Here is an 18,308-nt window from a genome sequence, read left to right on the forward strand (position 1 = left end):
TCTCTTAATGGCCTTTTCAGTGTTTACAGATTCGTCCGCTAGAAAGGGCGTTACAAGTCATTAATCAGAGCTGTCAAGTAAAATGCATCTCCAAAATGCCAAATAGCTTGTGATGCTTCAACTCCGGCCCTAAAGAAGCCAACACTGCCACTCTAAGAGATTTTTGTCCATTTAAAATTGAAAACGATGTATTTTTTTCCTCATTCGTTATTTTATACTTCCTTTTTTTTTGAGTGCTAAAAAGTGGAAAGGAAGTTTCTTATAATTGTATTTTTATGCATTTCATTACTGGGCTGTGGAACCATCAAAATGCATTGCTCTGCTTGACACACGGGTCCCCCATGTCACACTCAGCATGCTGTGGATATTGGTTATTATGACAGGCGACTGCAGTACGTCTACCTATCACCTCTGATTTATATCCCTCCCAGGCCATGTGAGTGCTGCTGTCATGTGCGGTTGTATTATCTCACTGTAATCATATTCTTTAGCAGAGCTGTGGAGTGTGTCTGCACTGCGTTTCCCCGAGAGGGGCTTCATAACAAGGTCTGTGCAGTTCAATTACTGCAGGAAAATTTAAAACTAATAAACAAGCACAGGGTTGTACAGTGTATTTAGAAGAATAAATACTGCACCACAACAAAACCTCAAATGATCTGAGTGAGAAAAACCACGACAGCCTTTCGGTTTAAATGTTGGTGATGAATTTTGGTTACTTTTTTTTAAAACGGAACAGCTCTCCAAATGCTTTCCTTTGACTGTCCCGTCATTAAAAGAACGTAAAGGACTGAAAAGTTTGTGTCCGTCACCTTTTGCGTCCTTCAGAACGAAATGGACAACGTCTGCAAAATAAACCAAGCGAATACATTGTGAAGCAATTCTCTAAATACTAAAATAATAATTCCTTACACTCATATAGCGCTTTTCTGGACACTCCACTCAAAGCTCTTTACAGGTGATGGGGACTTCCCTCCACCACCACCACCTGGATGATGCGATGGCAGCCATAATGCACCAGTACACTCCCCACACACCAGCTCTCAGTGGGGAGGAGAGCAGAGTGATGAAGCCAGTTCAGAGATGGGGATTATTAGGAGGCCATGATTGGTAAAGGCCAGGGGGCAATCTGGCCAGGACGCTGGGGTAACACCCCTACTCTTTTCGAGAAACAGCCTGGGATTTTAATTGAACACAGAGAGTTAGGATCTCAGTTTTACGTCTCATCCGAAGGACGGCGCCTGTTTACAGTGTAGTGTCCCCGTCACTATACTGGGGCATTAGGACCCACACAGACTGCAGGGTGAGCTCCCCCTACTGGCCCCACTAACACCTCTTCCAGCAGCAACCTTAGTTTTTCACAGGAGGTCTCCCATCCAGGTACTGACCAGGCTCACACCTGCTGAGCTTCAGTGAGCTGCCAGTGGTGAGCTGCAGGGTGATTTGGCTGCTGGCTGCCACCGTGAGGGATGGCAAGCAGAGTGGCAGACGAGCACATCCTCCACCTGCACTGTCCACTCCAGCACGGCCAAGCCTTCCCCATTATTATCAGGAAGATCTCAGGTGAGAGCGAGGGGAAGGGCTGGCGGGGGTTTGTCGGCTCGCTCCAAAGGAAACTCGTTAAAAAAATGAAACACAGGACCCACAGCACACCGCTGAACCAAAAGCCACCTGTGATGAGGCATGCAGATGTTTGCCACAGGTTAGAAATCAGCCTTCGAAGAGGCGGCTATTCTGTCATTTCTGTTACATTAATGTCTTTTTTTATTTCGCTCAAGAGGGCCTTATGTCATACTGGCAAAATGGCCCCAAGGCTCTTCCAGGAAGTGTCGCTCTGTGCCACTACCCACCTGCACGGCTCGGGCAGTGGCGGCGTGACAGCCGGGGAGCCGCAGGAGTGCGGTGCCGAGGTGGGAATGGGGGCTGGGACCCCCCGGTCCCGGCCTGGCACGCAGGCCGCCCGGAGTGTGCGGCCATTTTCGGGACAAAAGCACAACCTTTTTGCCTTCCTCCGACCTCAGGTGGGTCGAGAGGAAAACGATTCCCAAAGACAGAAAAACAACTGTGACCTTCTAGCTTAGTGTAGTGACTAGAATAACGGCCCTCTACGAATATTTGGCAGAGATTGTCAGCCAGTCCTGTACATCTTGGAGACTTACGATTTGCAAGGGCTGGGATTGTCTTCAGAAGTGCCTTCCTTGCAGTTAGGAGGTTATGTTGTGCACGGTTAGCCATTTTTAAAATCTGTTTGACCATGGCTGCATGAAACGTTTTTTTTCTCCTTTTTTTAACCTCGGTATGAATTTTGCGATTCTCAAACATAACAGATTTAGAAATGAAATGAAAAATGATTCCACATCTGTTGCTGCATTATGTCTGTGCAACCTGGCCTGTGCCTGAGATTTCAATCAAACAACGCCTGGGTGACCTCACCTCCCGTTAAACCCTACTGAAGTTACACTTGTTTCCTCAGGCTTCTTTCTTACTCGGCAGTGACGAAAAAAGTAGTTCACGTCCTCGCATTTTTAACTGAATTCAGAACATTCACAAGCACTAAGCACAGCATTTGGGATTATTCACGATACACACATCTATTTAAAAGTTCTTCTGCAGATTCAGCAGGAATGTGCAGGCCTGTCTGAGCCAGCGTTTCCCAGAATCCCCGGGCCTGAGCAGCCCAGGGCGCAGCGTCAACAGCTACTCTGGCACTTATGCTAACTTACTGGAACAAGCAAGGGCTCTTTGAAGAAATACTTTTTTTCAACCTGTTCTTTTACCGCAGTAACTGTTTTACCGCAGTTCACCAAGAGGTTATTAGTCTACACTTCCAGTGAAAGACTGCCTCCCTTTGTACTTGTGATTTCCCATTTACCGCAGCACAAACATCCTGTTTCCTGATAGCTGCTTGTGTACTGGAACTCCAGCAGTCATCAGCTCCAGTGTGATGGCCGTTAATCTCATTATACAAACCGGACAAGGTAAATGACAGCGCTGTTGATGCTTTACTAGAATTCGTTCTCATGCAAACCACAGAATCGAAAACACAGACCTCTCGTTTACAGTTCTGTGTGCAAGTGTGCGTGCGATACATGTCAACATACATAGGTCTAGTACTGATTATGCCTTACAATAGATCAGGCCTACTGGATTTAATGCCATAGTTGTCATTATAAAAATTTAGATCTGAATCAACAAGCTTTTATCCAACTGCTGTAAATGCTTTTCTCCTGACCTTACAGAATAAGTCTAGAAATTAGCTAGGGATTAATTCAATTAATTGAAACATTTGTGCCTCGTATGCCACATCACAGTGACTGCTAAATGTAAACAGAATGCAATATTGCCAGAACTAAAATAAAAAATCGATTTTTAAATAGCTCCAGCTGGAAACAAAATAAATATTACTAATGAATGCTGATAAAAGCATTAGATTCTCTTTTATCCCACTTCAATTATTATTCAATACATACATGATACATATGCTAAATAAATGGTTAAGGTTGTATCAATATAATATTAATCATCATCATCATCATTGAAGAGTTCTCTGTGAATTAAGTAATTAAGGATCAGTTCAGCACTCTAGTTATTGAAAGGTTCAAAGTCCTGTAAAGACACGAAATCCAGGAATCAAGGTTGACTTAAAGTGGTTTAATCACAGAAAAAGAACATAACACAACCAAACTAATTTGCAGAACCTCTACATTGCAATAAAAGTTTCGTGTCACTATTTCCTTGACTATCCTAAATATTGTTACTGAGAGAAATAATCTCAATACTCTGAGATTCCCAATAAATATTCTCAATGCTGATAACTCTTCTAACAACTGAGCTGAAACAACATTTTCTATCCACACCCCTGTACATAATGCTAACAGTAGATGCAGTTATCCAGTATTTAGTTTTTTAAACTACATTATATAATTTCAGCAGCATTTGAAATAATTTGACTACCATATAATCAAAGACAATACACCCTTTGTTTTTTAAAAGGCCATTTTGGCAATTCTGGAGTTGGATTTTTTAAACTTGACAAGTTCAGCTTCCATCATAACCTCTTGAACATGCAATATTTTCAAGCTGCAGCCTGAATTTGCGGTACTATTTTAGCCACAGAAAATACAGTATATTAACATTTTATTTGTTTTGCTGGGGAAGTAAATCGATCCGATTATGGTCTTCCTATATGAGTATTATTTAATTCTGCTGGGTTCAAGTATTTTTTTGTTCATTTCGGAAAAAATAATTGTCATTATAACATGATCCACTGAGTGGTTTCTAAACTGAGATTGCAGCAGGGCAGTTCTGGATATTGACACTCAAACTGCCTCACTCTGCTTTTCCACAGCCAAAACCATAAGCCACTGGTGGACAGTACTGACAACCCACAACCTGAAGGACCTAACTGACCATGGCATTCAGAAATGCCACTAGGATGAATGAGTGCTCGGGAACCTGGAGGTATCACTGATAAATCGAAAGTCGAGAAGGATCTTCGAAAGACAGGAAGCACCTCAGCTTGGCCGTTCATTTCGTTGACAGCAGTTTAACGAGCCCAGGAATCCCGAGAAGCCGATTCCTAAAGAACCCCACAAAGTCCCCTTGAGCAGAGGTGGCTAAGGAACTTGTTTCTCACCCTCCTCCCCAAACAGTATCAAGTGAACCAGCTGTCAAACACAATTGTTTGCATACCTTACAGATGATCTAGTGTCTGCTTATTTAGTTTGGAGAAGGCACTTGAATAAAGTAATCAACCACAGGGATTAAGACACTGTATCATAACCACAAAGTTATGTTTTTTTAAGAGACATATGGCCCCACCAGACCAATAGACTCAGCCTTATTAGTAATACCCCAAAATCGCCCAGCTGGGGGAACTTGTGGTCATAACACAGCTGTCCTGCGTGGAGAAGAGTTTCCCCAGTCCATTTCACTCCAACAGTCCTTACTGGCTCTGCCTCATTTGTTTCTCTCATGAAAACATTCACACATGAGACAAAAGGAAAATACTCTCCAGCTCATACGTCTCCATCTTAGCCTCAAACCAGAACATTCACAAATTTATTTTCAGCCACTTGGCCAGGGAGCGAATGGATCCGACGCCAATCTGAGCAGCTCTGGGTGGCTGCCTTTATTTGTTTTTTGCCAATTCTCCTTTCAAACCCATCCAAGCAGACACGTGACAGGAGGTTCTGCTCCAAATGAAAGTGAGCTTCTGAAGTTTATTCCCATCGCTGCCCTTCGAAGAGGCCTTCCCAGTAATTACTGAGCATGTCAGAAAACACAGGGCAAAGGGCTTCCTGGACGATAAACACTACCCCCACCCCCCCACCCCCGGCCCCCACTCCCCCACTTTCCCAAACTTTGATTCATCCTGTCGTGCGTCGTCGTTCCAGAGGGACGTCAAATGCACGAACTACAGCAAAGCAGCACAAGACTAAATTGAGCAAACCGGGCAACTCTGCTGACCCCCCCTCCCATCTCCAGGCACTTGGCGGCGCTGACCTGCTCTGGGCGGAGTTGGCGGCGGCCTGCATCACGGCGGCGGCTGCCTCCTGCGCTTTGCGGTTGACGCCGGGCAGAGGCGGCCCCATCCCGGGGCCCGTGGGCTGAGGCATGCTGGGAGAGCTGGGAGCCATGTTGCTCATGCCGCCCGAGTAAGGGCGCCCGGACATCCCCGAGCCTGGCGCCCGCCCCAGGGGCATGGAGCCGCAGGGCTGGCCCGGGCCCTGTCCGTGCATCGGGCTGCTGGCGTTCATCCCCAGGCTGTTGCTCAGGCCGGGGCCTGGGCCGCTGTAGTTAGCGCTGGGCGTGCCCCCGTAGCTGGGCGGCCTCGGGTAGTTACCTAGACGACGGACAAGGAAAACAAGACGCCGGAATCAGCAGCTCATTTTTACAGACCAAAACAAGTCCCGTGGGACTATTTCAAAAGCTGTGTTAATTTATTTTTTGCAACACACGCAAAAAAGTCGTTTAAAGGTTTTCACACGACGCCCCGTCTCGGCACTTCGTCACCGTTCTGCCACTGTTTGCATCGTGATAAATGGTGCTCAAACAACTTAATCCAGAAAACGACAGCAAGCACTATGTTTTCACGGCTCTTTGAATGCAAGAGATGCTTATTTGTCCATGCCAAAACAGGCAGAGAAGCTTATTTAATTTGATCTGATCCCCTCCCAGACCTATAGTGGGCTGCTGATAAAGAAAGCACAAGAGGGTGGCTAAATCCTAAACTTCATAAAAAAAAGTGAGGGTCTCGTCAGTTTCATGTGAAACAATGAAAATAAAGTTAAGCCTGTGAACTTTACAGAGGACACAAATGGAAACCACATAGAATCGCATTTGAAACCAAGAACAGGAGACGCTTTGTTGCACAAAGGGTTGTGGAAGACTGGAACAAGCTACCCAACTATACGTAATTGAAGCCGATACCCTTACGCCCTTGATAAAAACAGCTGGATGGGATCCTCAGATTAATTACCACATGGGCGAGACAGGCTGAATGGCTTCCTTTTTTAAGCAAAACCTGTAACTAGCTGGAATTCCATGCAATGTGCTAATGGTAAAAAAAGGAATTCCTCTCGTGAAAGGGAGAATTTTATTTATTATGATGTGATTAAGAACACTTTAATCAGGATCAGACTATAATGCCCCTACGTACACGTCTGGCAAAGGGGATCAAGTGTCTTTAAGCCACAAAGGGTTTTCCACTTATTCATAAGTGAGAAGTCAAAATGCAATCATCTGAACAAAAATACTGACTCCAGAAATGGAAATACTTTCTGTGTGTGGCGAAAGTGGAAAGATATTCCACATCACCTACACTGCAAGTCGAAATCCGACCTTCAAATGTAGGTTTTCAAAAAATAACTCCTTTGAAATGTTGCTGTTCCTGCCAAATGTATCATTCTCAGGTCAAACAGGTGACAGCTAACAGAGTGGATATGAAGAGCAGCATCACCTTCAACACCTGTGTGTACAGTACCAGAGCTTGTTAAATCCTCTCCATTCTCCAGATGCTAAGAGCTTATCTGATTATCTTACATATGTGAAAAGACACAAGCGTTTTGAAAAACAAAAATGGAACCCTAAAACTGCAAGTACATAAGCAGCATATATTGAGATTTCCACTTTATGCACAGGGAATTGCAACTTTCAAACTGCCAATTAAAAAATGTAATCCAAAGTTGTTTTGGACATCTCGTAGTTTTACGCTCTGACCATTACAGAATATTTGTATTATCTGTTGTGCATTTCAAACACTACTGTAAGAATAAAGTACCATATACAATGATGCCCTGTCTTCCACCCTAATTTTTCTGTTCCATTTTGCCCCTCAGTTAATTTTTCTTCATTCGTCCCCAAAAGTTAATGCAAACCTTTACACACCTCCACCCTCTTCTAAAGAGGAAGTGTTTCCATGAAATGATTGTTTTTTTTTTGTGGTTCAGAGCTTCATGAAGCTTCTTCTTCCCTGGCTGAGATGTTAAAATACATATGAAGTAGCTGTGCTGTCAAATCATACTTTAGAATGAACCTGTGTGTTCTGTTTCAGGCTCAGGTGATTCCTCATCTGAAGAAGAGAGAGTTCCAGGAGGACTTTTACACTACAGTGAAACAAAAAAAACAGCACACCAGTGTAAGAGAGAGGCCTTCATGCAGCGGAAACTGTTGAGATGCCATCAATATCTGTGGGTTAAAGAAACACTCCTAACATTTTGTTTGGAGTCTAACACACCCTCCTCTCAAACTAAGAGCTATTTTTTGATTTGCTGCTGTAGTAACGTCTCATCTGTAAGCCTCCCCGGTGTCTCCAGGCTGTGGAAAGGTGGATACGTTAAACACTGGGTGCAGACCCATGTCCCTCAAACTGCCAAACCGTACGAGCTTAAAAAAAAAAGCGCTTATAATCTTGAAGTCTTAGGAGGTCCTTATGTAAGAGCCATAAATAGGACATAAAACTGACCAGGAAAAAAGGGCTGAGAAAGTTGATTTTTTTCCCCGCCCTGTAGTTATTCGCAGAGCTGTCTTCACAAGGGCGGCACACTTGCCATTGGGCTAAGTATTTATAGCAGTGCCGCACTTGACTGGACTGCTGAGCCTTACCAATTACATGGAAATTCACAGCATGGCTACGCATTCCAAAGCTGTGTTAAATCCCCTGACTCCCGGGGAAAGGATGACTGTAACCAAACACATTAGAAAGCATCCTACTCAGCAGAGTGGATCACCTTCTCACAGTCCTGCCTCAGTCATCCATTTGCTCCGCTGCCGAGAACTGGGATACAAGGAGAGCGCGGTGCTTCTGGCCTCCGGCCTTGTTTAAATTAGAAGACTGCTTCGAGAAAAACAGTCGAACAAGGACAAGCGGGGCGAAAATGTTAACTAACTGGAACTGAATGCAAAGAGAGTTTTTGAAAACAGATTCACTGGGGTCCTTCAAGAAAGAAATAGATAGGGCTCTTGACTCCACAGGCAACTGGCAACAAAACAAGCAACATGGGTCCCAACATTCTCCTCTCGTTTTTTTTGTTTTCTCCAACACAAAAATTCAAAATATTTCTAGCAATGGAGGCTGGACATCCTGTCCTTTCTACGTATATTTAAACAATGCCCCTCCCACTTGTTCAGATTTAGCCAATTACAACACATTTAAACACGACACCCCTCCCACTTGTGCAGGTTTAGCCAATTATAGCACATTGAAACACAACACTCCTCCCACTTGTGCAGGATTAGCCAATTACAGCAAATTTAAACAAGATGCTCCACCTACCTATTCAGGTTTAGCCATTTACAGATTCACTTGCTGATACTAAAAGGGGAACTGCAGTCCCAATGTCTCAGACCAGTTATTAAATCTCAGCAACAAAATAAATTCTTTGACATTATCGCAAAATGTTACAAATTTCAAATTAAGCACAAAATCGTGAACTTTGTGAAAGTACTGTATAGTCGCAATGTTGTCGCAAACCCCTGATCTCACCACGGGCGAGAGCAGGAGATTCCACGATCGTGAAGTGATGTAGCACTTCCTGCTCGCTAGTCACTGTAATGCCTGATGTAATGTGAGGAATGAGAGAATAAGTACAGGTTGCGCAGCAGACATTTCACCACCGAAGTGTTCCAACGTGATCTACATGCAGAGTTAACAAGTAGGTAGTTTTGGCGGCAAATCCATCTCGAAGTCAAAAGCAATATTTCTGTTGGTGTCGCGGATGTCAGGAAGGGACGAACCGTGGAGAGGCAGGAGAGCGGAAAAAGACCCTATGCGTAGCGGCGGAACGGGGGATTAGCCTGGGCTCAGCAGTTCAGGAGTCGTATAGAAACCAATGCCCTCAGGCAGAGGACGTGGGGCGACCTGGATGCTAGGCAGGTCTCAGGACATCCGAACGTCAATGCTGAGCGAAGGTGAATCAGTGACCCGGAAATATATAGCCCCAGAGAGAGAGACACCGGAAGGACAGGAAAGCACAGGAAACTAGGGAGAGGACAGAGTAGGAGCGCCCTCTGACAGCTGGATTCAAAGAGTTGTATTCACAAGCCTGCTTACAGTGTAATAGGGCCGCAACACTCAATCCTACTACTCAATCTGCCGGCGACGAATCGTGTGACGATGACGTGGGATTCAGGGTTCAGGTGAGCGTGTTTTTATGAGCATGACTGTGCAGTGTCCGTCGGTCCGCCACCATGGCGATAAACTGTTCCCAGATCACCCCTGGGCCCGCAACAGTGAAGATCACCCTATACCTGCGAATCTCTTCTGAAGAATTGATGCCTGTCCCCGTGCAAAGCACAGCTCTCAAATGATCAGGCCTTCATTGCCTTTCACAATCAGTAATTCGCTGCCAGGCTGAACAGAACGTTCAATTTCAGCATGGACCAACAAGCATATTTGGCAAGAAAAAATGTAAAGCTTTGTTAACAATAATACTTTCAGGAGTATAAGGTTTTCAAGTTTTCAAAGGCTGTTGTACTGTAACTTGTCAGTTCAGTTTTGTAGGACACCATTAAAGCCGACTCTGATCTGTAATCATGCAAAGAGTCATGTGGCTTAACACCTGTATAGCCCTCTTATTTTATTTCCAAAAGCTTTCATTCTCTGCTACACAAAGCTCAGGAGTACTACTCTACAAGCAGTACTGCTGGTAAAGAACCAGGCAGGATCACACTGAAGTAAAGTGTGATATTTAAAAGGTTAGAAATTATAAAGGGTATTAGGCATCAAATGCAATAATGCTAGTTCACATGATTCCCAGATAAGTACACCTATCGCTGTAAGGTTCCTCATGTAGCGAGTTTAAAGCAAACATTCAACCATGAAGACAAAGGAACTTAAAAACAACTCAAAGATAAAGTTTAATGAAGGCACAGATCATGAGAAGGGTGTAAAAACATTTCAAAGATCCTTAATATCTCCCTGAGCATGGTGAATTCGAGAAAGAAAAACAGCTGTCCTCTGGAAATCATTCCTGAGTGAAGTGAAAATAATAAAAAAAAGCCTGTTTTTTGTTTTCCTGTACTGGATTCGTCATTCTGATCAAACCGGCACAGGGCTGAGTGCATGCGTGAGGCCTCACCTGCACCTCACGGCACAGAAACGGAAAGAGCCAGGAAAATCACCAGGAGAAAGAGCAGGAATTTGGGAGCGCACCGGAGTTTCCATGTTGGTTTAATAGTTTAGTAATTTGTTGGCATGAGTGCAGACAGAAAACAGATGGAGCCGTCATTAAGCACAATAAGTGGAACAGCTGCCTAGCCAGCTAACATCAGCTGAGCCGGAGACGCGTCCAAGCCCTGGCCCCGAGTGAAAGACACCGGACAGCGAGGGTGTTCCACGCCCCCCCCGCCCGCCCGCCATCCGATCGGCTACTTTCCTCACTTGTTTTTTCAGCTTTGAGCAGCACCTGAATTGAAATTGACACTTACGGTACATTTAAGGTTTGCTGTTCAGTGCCATCTTATAGTAACATTAACAGAACAAAACATTCGCATTTTTACCTTCCTGGGAAACATATCCATTAAAACACAAAGACAGGAAGGGGAAAAAAAAACACATACATAAAGCGTACAGCATGATTTGTTTCTTGCGCTTAATCATGAGTTCTGAAGCTGTTGTCTGCACTTTAGCTTGGACACAAAGAGTGATCAAAACGCATTCTGAGTGTCGCGGACAGATCTCACACATCAGCACTGATCTTTTAAAAAGAAATCAGTCCAAACTGGCTATTTATCTTGGAAGCGAAGACATCGTTATAAAACCCTCACAATATTAACACTGAACAGCAACAAGCTGTGTGGATAATATCTTGTGCAGATCTGTGTATACAGTTGCAAGAAAAAGTTTGTGAACCCTTTGGAATTACCTGGATTTCTGCATTAATTACTCATAAAAATGTGGTCTGCTCTTCAACTAAGTCACAATAATAGACAAACACAATCTCCTTAAACTAATAACACACAAACAATTGTACTTCTTCTTGTCAATATTGAACACATCATTTAAACATTCACAGTCCAGGCTGGAAAAAGTATGTGAACCCTTTTATTTAGTAACTGGTAGAACTTCCTTTAACAGCAATAACCCCCTCCAAACGTTTCCTGTAGCTGCTGATGAGACTCGCACAATGGTTAGGAGGAATTTTAGACCATTCCTCCTTATAAAACTGTTTCAGTTCATTGATAGTTCTGGGATTCCTTGCGTGAACAGCTCCCTTCAGGTCATGCCACAGCATCTCAGTTGGGTTGAGGTCTGGACTCTGACTTGGCCATTCCAGAACACAAATTCTCTTCTGTTTAAGCCATTCTGTTGTTGATTTACTCCTGTGTTTCGGGTCATTGTCTTGTTGCATCATCCAACTTCTAATAAGCTTCAGGTGACGGACCGCTGCCCTGACATTCTCCTGTAAAATGTTTTGATACAATGTTGAATTCATCGTTCCCTCTACGATAGCAAGCTGTCCAGGCCCTGAGGCAGCAAAGCAGCCCCAAACCATGATGCTCCATCTGCCTTGCTTCACGGCTGGGATGAGGTTTTGGTGTTGGTGTGCAGGTTTTTTCCTCCAAACACAGCGTTGCACGTTTCTGCCAAGTTGACCGTCTGTCAACTTTTGTCTCATCCGTCCACCTAACATTGTCCCAGAAGCACTGTGGAACATCCAGGTGGTCTTTTGCAAACTTGAGACGTGCAGCAATGTTTCTTTTGGAGAGCAGTGATTTCCTCCGTGGTGTCCTTCCATTAACACCATTCTTGTTCAGTGTTGTTCTTATAGTAGACACATAAACAGAGGCTTGGGCAAGGTCAAGAGATTTCTGCAGGTCCTTTGCTGTTACCCTAGGGTTCTTTTTCACCTCCTTCAGCATTGCACGCTGCGCTCTTGCCCTGATCTTTGCAGGATGTCCACTCCTAGGGAGAGTAGCAACAGTACTGCATTTCCTCCATTTGTAGACAATTTGTCTTACTGTGGATTGATAAACACCCAGGCCTTCAGAAATGCTTTTGTAGCCTTTTCCAGCTTTATGCATCTCTACAATTCTTCATCTAAGGTTCTCGGATATTTCCTTTGATCGGGGCATGGTTCACACGAACAGCTCTTTCTTGAGAAGAGCAGACGCTGTCAGAAACCAACCTTTGTGCGTCTTTTTTATAGAGCAGGGCACCTCCAGCCCACACCTCCAATCTCATCTCACTGATGGGAACACCTGACTCCAATTAACTTTTGGAGAGGTCATTAGCCTAGAGGTTCACAAACTTTTTCCAGCTTAGTCTGTGAATGTTTAAACGATGTGTTCAGTACTGACAAGAAGAAGTACAATTGTTTCCGTGTTATAAGTTTAAGCAGATTGTGTTTGTCTATTATTGTGACTTAGTTGAAGAGCAGACCACATTTTCATGAGGAATTACTGCAGAAATCCAGGTAATTCCAAAGGGTTCACAAAATTTTTTTTGCAACTGTATAACAAATATCTTAGCATTAAATACACATATGTTGTTTAACTGACCATATATAAGAAAAAAAAGCTTAATAAAACCTCAACTGTCCTCAAATATGCAATTTAAAATAACATTTTCTTTCTTGCAACCGCGACAGAATGAATATCACAGAAGGTTAGACTGGTTTACAGTGATAATAGGAACTTGTGAGCGGTTTGGCAGACATGGCTGTTTATTTAATGCAACACAGCATGTGGACCGAGGGATGTTATTGTTAGGAGTCAGCTGCTAGCTCTCATGGCATAGACTGATGCACTGCACACATGGCATGATTTAGGACAGTCCTCTCTCCGTGAAAAGATTCAGACTGCTACCAGGGTTGCAATAATGAGATGTATATCTTCATGCACAAGACTTTTTTATAGCATTTAATGAAGTTCTCTGGCAGTCACACGCATCACCTTCGATTAAGGGCAATGCTAAAGCACTGACCCTTTCTAATGAGATAGGAAATTATCATTCAGCACAGAAAACAGCACTCTTAATACGGGTTTATACTGTATATATCTTTTTAATCCAATAAAAACTGAGCAGAGCATTGAAAGTTCAAACATTTCATGAATATTCCAAAGACTAGTCTAAACTATGGCTTTAATCTCCTGTCTAAAGCAAAATAAGTCTGACAGCTCTACAGAGGACAAGACTTAGGGACAGACTGTTTCATTAGAGGCCCAATGTGCTGTGATCTACCTCAGCACCCTGCAGCTGCTGTGGTCACTTTGCTCCAGAATCACTGTAACAGAGTCTGGACAAGGTTGGATGTGAAGCAGCAAGACATGGATTCAGGTAACACCGCGATATTGAACAGCTCTCCTCACCAGGAGAGACATTCAAGAGCAGCTCCTGAGCAGACTGTATCCAGTGCTGCAGAAAACTACATTAACACCCTAATGAAACCCAGCATCTGCTCTCCAAAAGAAACTGAGAATGTCAGGCTTCATACAGCACTAATAAACTCCTGCATTGTGTTAGGCTAGCTGCGGACTCGAACTGGGCTGAATTACTCACTAAGTAAACAGCTGAACATTGTAATATGCTAATTGATACCTTAAGGGTTTTAACTCGGCCCTCGGTCACCAGACAAATAAAATGAAAAACTCCCCAATACGATTTTGTATTCGGAATAAGATCTCATTTATTTTTGCTAGAATATCACGGAAGGCACACGCAGTATTGTAGTTGCTGGCAAGTGTTGGGGGGGGGGGGGGACCAATGGAGTAATGGCTGAACATGCACTGCAGGAATGAAAGAAACAGCAATAGTCTTCCCTTTCAGCAACACAGAGAACCAAGGAAATGGAAGATCAAGCCTTTGACTCATAGATGAGACCAGTGATTCAGTCCAATCTCCATCTCCTCCCTGACAGTTCCCTACAGGACAGTGACTTCTGGCGGTCAACTACCTACTGTCATGCACAGTACAAATAAAAATAAGAACGCCTCCTGCAGACATGCGCGGTTTTCGGCCCTTGGCGACTGTCTCACCTTGAGGTCCGTATTGGCCGCTCTGGGGTCCGTATGTGTTGCTGGAGCTTCCCTGCTGGTACGAGCCCAACCCATGATGCATCTGTGCTCCAGGAGAAGGGTGCGGGGACATGGGCGGCCCAGACCCTTGTGGTCCATACGGGGGCACGGGGGGGTTGCGCTGCATGCCACCCATAAAACCTACAACACAGATCGAGCCCAGAGTCAAAACGAGAAGACCCCGTCGCCTCCGCCAAGGGCACGGCGCGTTGTCACTGGAGCACGGCTTTGCGCGCACAGGATCAATCCCAGAGAAAGGCAAGGGTTCTGCACAGAACGGGTGAGCTAAGTCAAGCGTGCTCCTACGCGCTGGAGAAGATCAGCTATCCTGATTGGAACTGTCTGAGCCCCTGCCCGCTGTCCTGTTAATCCCAGGTAGATCTGGAGCTGCAGCAGAAGTTCGCCCTTTACACTTTGTTTTATTCTGCGTCTTCTGTTACTCGCAGATATAAATCTCTACCGTCCTTCCCGGAACAGTAGTTGTCACTGTAGAGCAGTTCAATCTGAGGCACAAATGGCGCAGAGAGGATACGATTACATACAAGGAGTGCTTTGAAGTGAAATGCACGTTAAGAGTAGGAGGGTTAATTACATTTAATGAAAAGAAAAATATCGTTTTTTTCCCCCATCACCTTCATAGATGTATTAGGACCAGGATGATAAAAATGCAAAAGATCACAATAACAGTTTCCGTAAGTAACTGTGAACGGCTTCTACGTGTTATTTTTTTCCCTGTGATTTGACTCCCTTAAAAAAATACATAAAAAATAAAAATGGAGGCAAGGCAAAAGATTCTAAAGGATCTTGAGGTATACTGCATTATGTATGGATACAAATCATTATCTGATTTACTCTCATTCTAAGTATTCACTTACTTACGAGCAAGTTCCTCTCAACATTACATTAAAGAAAGGAATCCGGTTGAATGTCTCTGGCTAAGCACAATATGAAACATCACTCATTCATAACATCAACATTTCTAAACGTGCCTTATAAAATATACAGTAGGCTTTAGTTATACTAAACATACTTTATGTTTCAAAGCTGCAGCGAATCCCCCTGTCTCGTATGAGGTGTGCAATCTGTATAAATTGCGAAGGGCCTATTTACGCCCCACAGATTGTGAGTGAGGTGCTGTAATATTACTGCTTATGTTAAATAGCTCTCTTCTCAAGCATGCAACCAGAGATGCTGAAACTACTTGAGGTTCTTTAGTGCTTCTGTAACCCTGGAACCCAAGCTTAACAAGCATTTTTTTCAGAAAGACTGCTGACCATGTGCTGCATTTTGCACTGAATAAGGAATGATGATACTGTATGATGATAAAGAGAGACTGTAAAGTGCTTGGACTTCAGGCCTGGGTATAAGGGACATACTTCACTTCCATTAGTAGAAAGGAGTCTTAAAAGACAGCACAGTTCCACATGTTTAAACCGCCTGGAAAATGGATGTGGAAAAAGAACATTGTGCAGACTGTGCTAAAAGCAAATAATGCATGCAGGCGCTCTCTCTCTCTGGCAGGGGGTTATAGTCTTAACTGGACAACAAAGAGTACTGAGCTGCATTTATTAAAATCGGCAAACCTCTTCTGGCTGATCATTTCCTTTTAAATGATGGATTTTATATCACGGAAAGCCACGTTCATTCTTGACTAAAAAACTGAGCTGAAATCCAAATAAAACCGATCTCTTCTTCTGCTCAGCTCAAATGTCGCAGTGAAGTTCCTGTCCTTCTTCATTACGCTAAGAGAACAACCCGCCACAGAGACAAAGGGCAAAGGGTAGGAGTACGTGACGACTATTAGATCGCTGGGCTGCTATTGGTCCGTGTGCTTACTCGAATCAGAGGGCGGTACATGAGAATCATAACATGAAGCAAATATCCCACAGAAAAAAATAAAATGGTGGCAACAGTCTAATTAAAACAGGTAGAACAGAAAAAAAACATTGTATTGGCTGTATCGGGTTACTCTGACATTGGTCACTTTTCATAATGCATTGGCAGCCAGTGATATCTGTCTGTTTATTTTCTCATGATTGGACTTCCAGCAGCTGGAGTACTACACTCCGGACATGCACGTGGCCTGAGTGGATTGACCCCTGCTACCTGTTGGGGTGACTCTCGTAAGGAGATTACGAGGGTTCAAAAGGTGAAGAGACCCCAGCATTGCTCGATGGCATAAGAAAGCCATTTGAAGGCCACTCTTGGACAGTGGCCTAGGCTGCCACTGCATTATAAGCAACACAGTATAGCACAGCTGTCCAGGGTGGAGGTGCAGTCAATCTGCTGGCGTTGTTGCTCTTTTAAATCTTGCAGGAAAAATGTTTGTCACTTCCGACCCTCTTACCCTGCCATCCCGCCTTCTCTACCTTCCCTGTGGGAACCTCCAGTGGCTTCACCACGACAGGTGAGACACAGCTCCTGAGAGACTCCTCCAAGCCAGAGGAAATGGGCAAGAGAGGCGAACATCCGGGCAGAAAACATTTCTTTATAAAAACAATAGATGTTAAAAAGCTCCTCCGAGCTAAAACTGAGAGGAGAGCTTTGGAAGTAAATCAGAGACACAAGACTCATTCCCTAAGGACGTGAGTAACGCTAATTGGATTCCCCTGCATACTTGCACTCAGCTTTGAGAAGTCTGGTCAGAAGCTGTTTTTACCTGAATGGTCTGCCCACACAACAGATGGCATTTTAGGAGGCGAAACAGCGCAGAATCATGCAGTGCTACTCTAATGAGCTGTGCAACAATACCGCAATACCAAACAGAAAAACGGATGTGAACTTAAGTCTGTTCACAAACAAAAGGAGGCCACCTGGCCAATCTAGCCTGTTAATAGTTAATGGATTCAAGGTTCTCTTCCAGCCATTTCTTGAAGAAAGCTTGTTTGATAAACCCGCAAGGCTTTTGGATAAAGACGTGCCACCTGCTCTCGGTTTGAAAGGCACTTCAGTGTGGTGTCCACTTGTGCCCCCGACTTCGTGATCCACTGTTCATTAGGAAGAAATCCACTAGCTAGACTTTGTCAATATCTCTGAGGTTTTTGAATATTTGTATCAGATCACCTCATAGCCTTCTCTGTTCAAGACTGAAAAGGGTTAGTGTGTGTCAAATTCAAGGCACTTTCAACGAAAACTCAACAGATTTGCTATCCTCCTGATATGGAGTTTAACAAGTTGTCTGTGTTTCTATACCTCCACAGCTATGAACTAAGTGAACTGCACTCCAGGTATATTTTCTGTTAACCCAAACAGCCCCATTTTTAAAGTGATCCAAATCATACAGTTGTTCCAAAGCACACAAAACAAAAAAGAACCAGCTCTGCAGAAGTCTCACCCAAGTCCTTCGTCCTCTGACTAACCTCAAATCTACTTACTTTCAAGAACAGAGCAGACAAATCCACGCTAAAAGGGGCGCTTTGAGCTGGCCTAAGGTAAAAACAGATGGGGAATGAAAAAAGGACAAGTTAAGCCACTATAAAGTCACTAAATATTACCCCCTACCCCTGTTATTTCTTAGTCTATGCAACACCCATTTCCAGAAGCACGTGGAAACAGTGGACTGAGTGAAGATTAGAGCTCTTACGCACTGGGGACACTCCCCAAGTCAACAGTCAGAAGACAGACACTTGCTGAACTGCTTGCTGAAATCCACTTACCCCTCTCCTGAGACATTGGAGACTGGCTCATGGTAGAGTGAGAGCCAGCGTCGGACAGGTTACCGGGGGTCTGAGGAGCCATCTGGCTGCCTGTGGAGAGAGGAAAGAAAACCTTCAGAGCCAGCTGCGGACAGACTC

The 18,308-nt window shown here is 44.1% G+C and overlaps 1 protein-coding gene across 5 annotated transcripts in view; it reads right to left on the minus strand.

Annotated features, from left to right (window-relative positions):
* The window catches only part of arid1b (AT-rich interaction domain 1B), a 236,383-nt gene that overhangs the window by 49,629 nt on the left and 168,446 nt on the right, over positions 1-18,308 (minus strand). For all 5 annotated transcript variants that reach the window (XM_088933099.1, XM_088933090.1, XM_088933107.1 and 2 more), the window contains 3 exons: positions 18,171-18,260; positions 14,476-14,655; positions 5,503-5,842 (listed from right to left, as the gene is read on the minus strand). In XM_088933099.1, the coding sequence (XP_088789225.1) occupies positions 5,503-5,842; positions 14,476-14,655; positions 18,171-18,260 (610 nt within the window). The remainder of the gene's footprint in view (positions 1-5,502; positions 5,843-14,475; positions 14,656-18,170; positions 18,261-18,308) is intronic.

This window comes from Atractosteus spatula, chromosome 2, assembly GCF_055471065.1.
Source record: "Atractosteus spatula isolate fAtrSpa1 chromosome 2, fAtrSpa1.hap1, whole genome shotgun sequence".
Taxonomy (NCBI): domain Eukaryota; kingdom Metazoa; phylum Chordata; class Actinopteri; order Semionotiformes; family Lepisosteidae; genus Atractosteus; species Atractosteus spatula.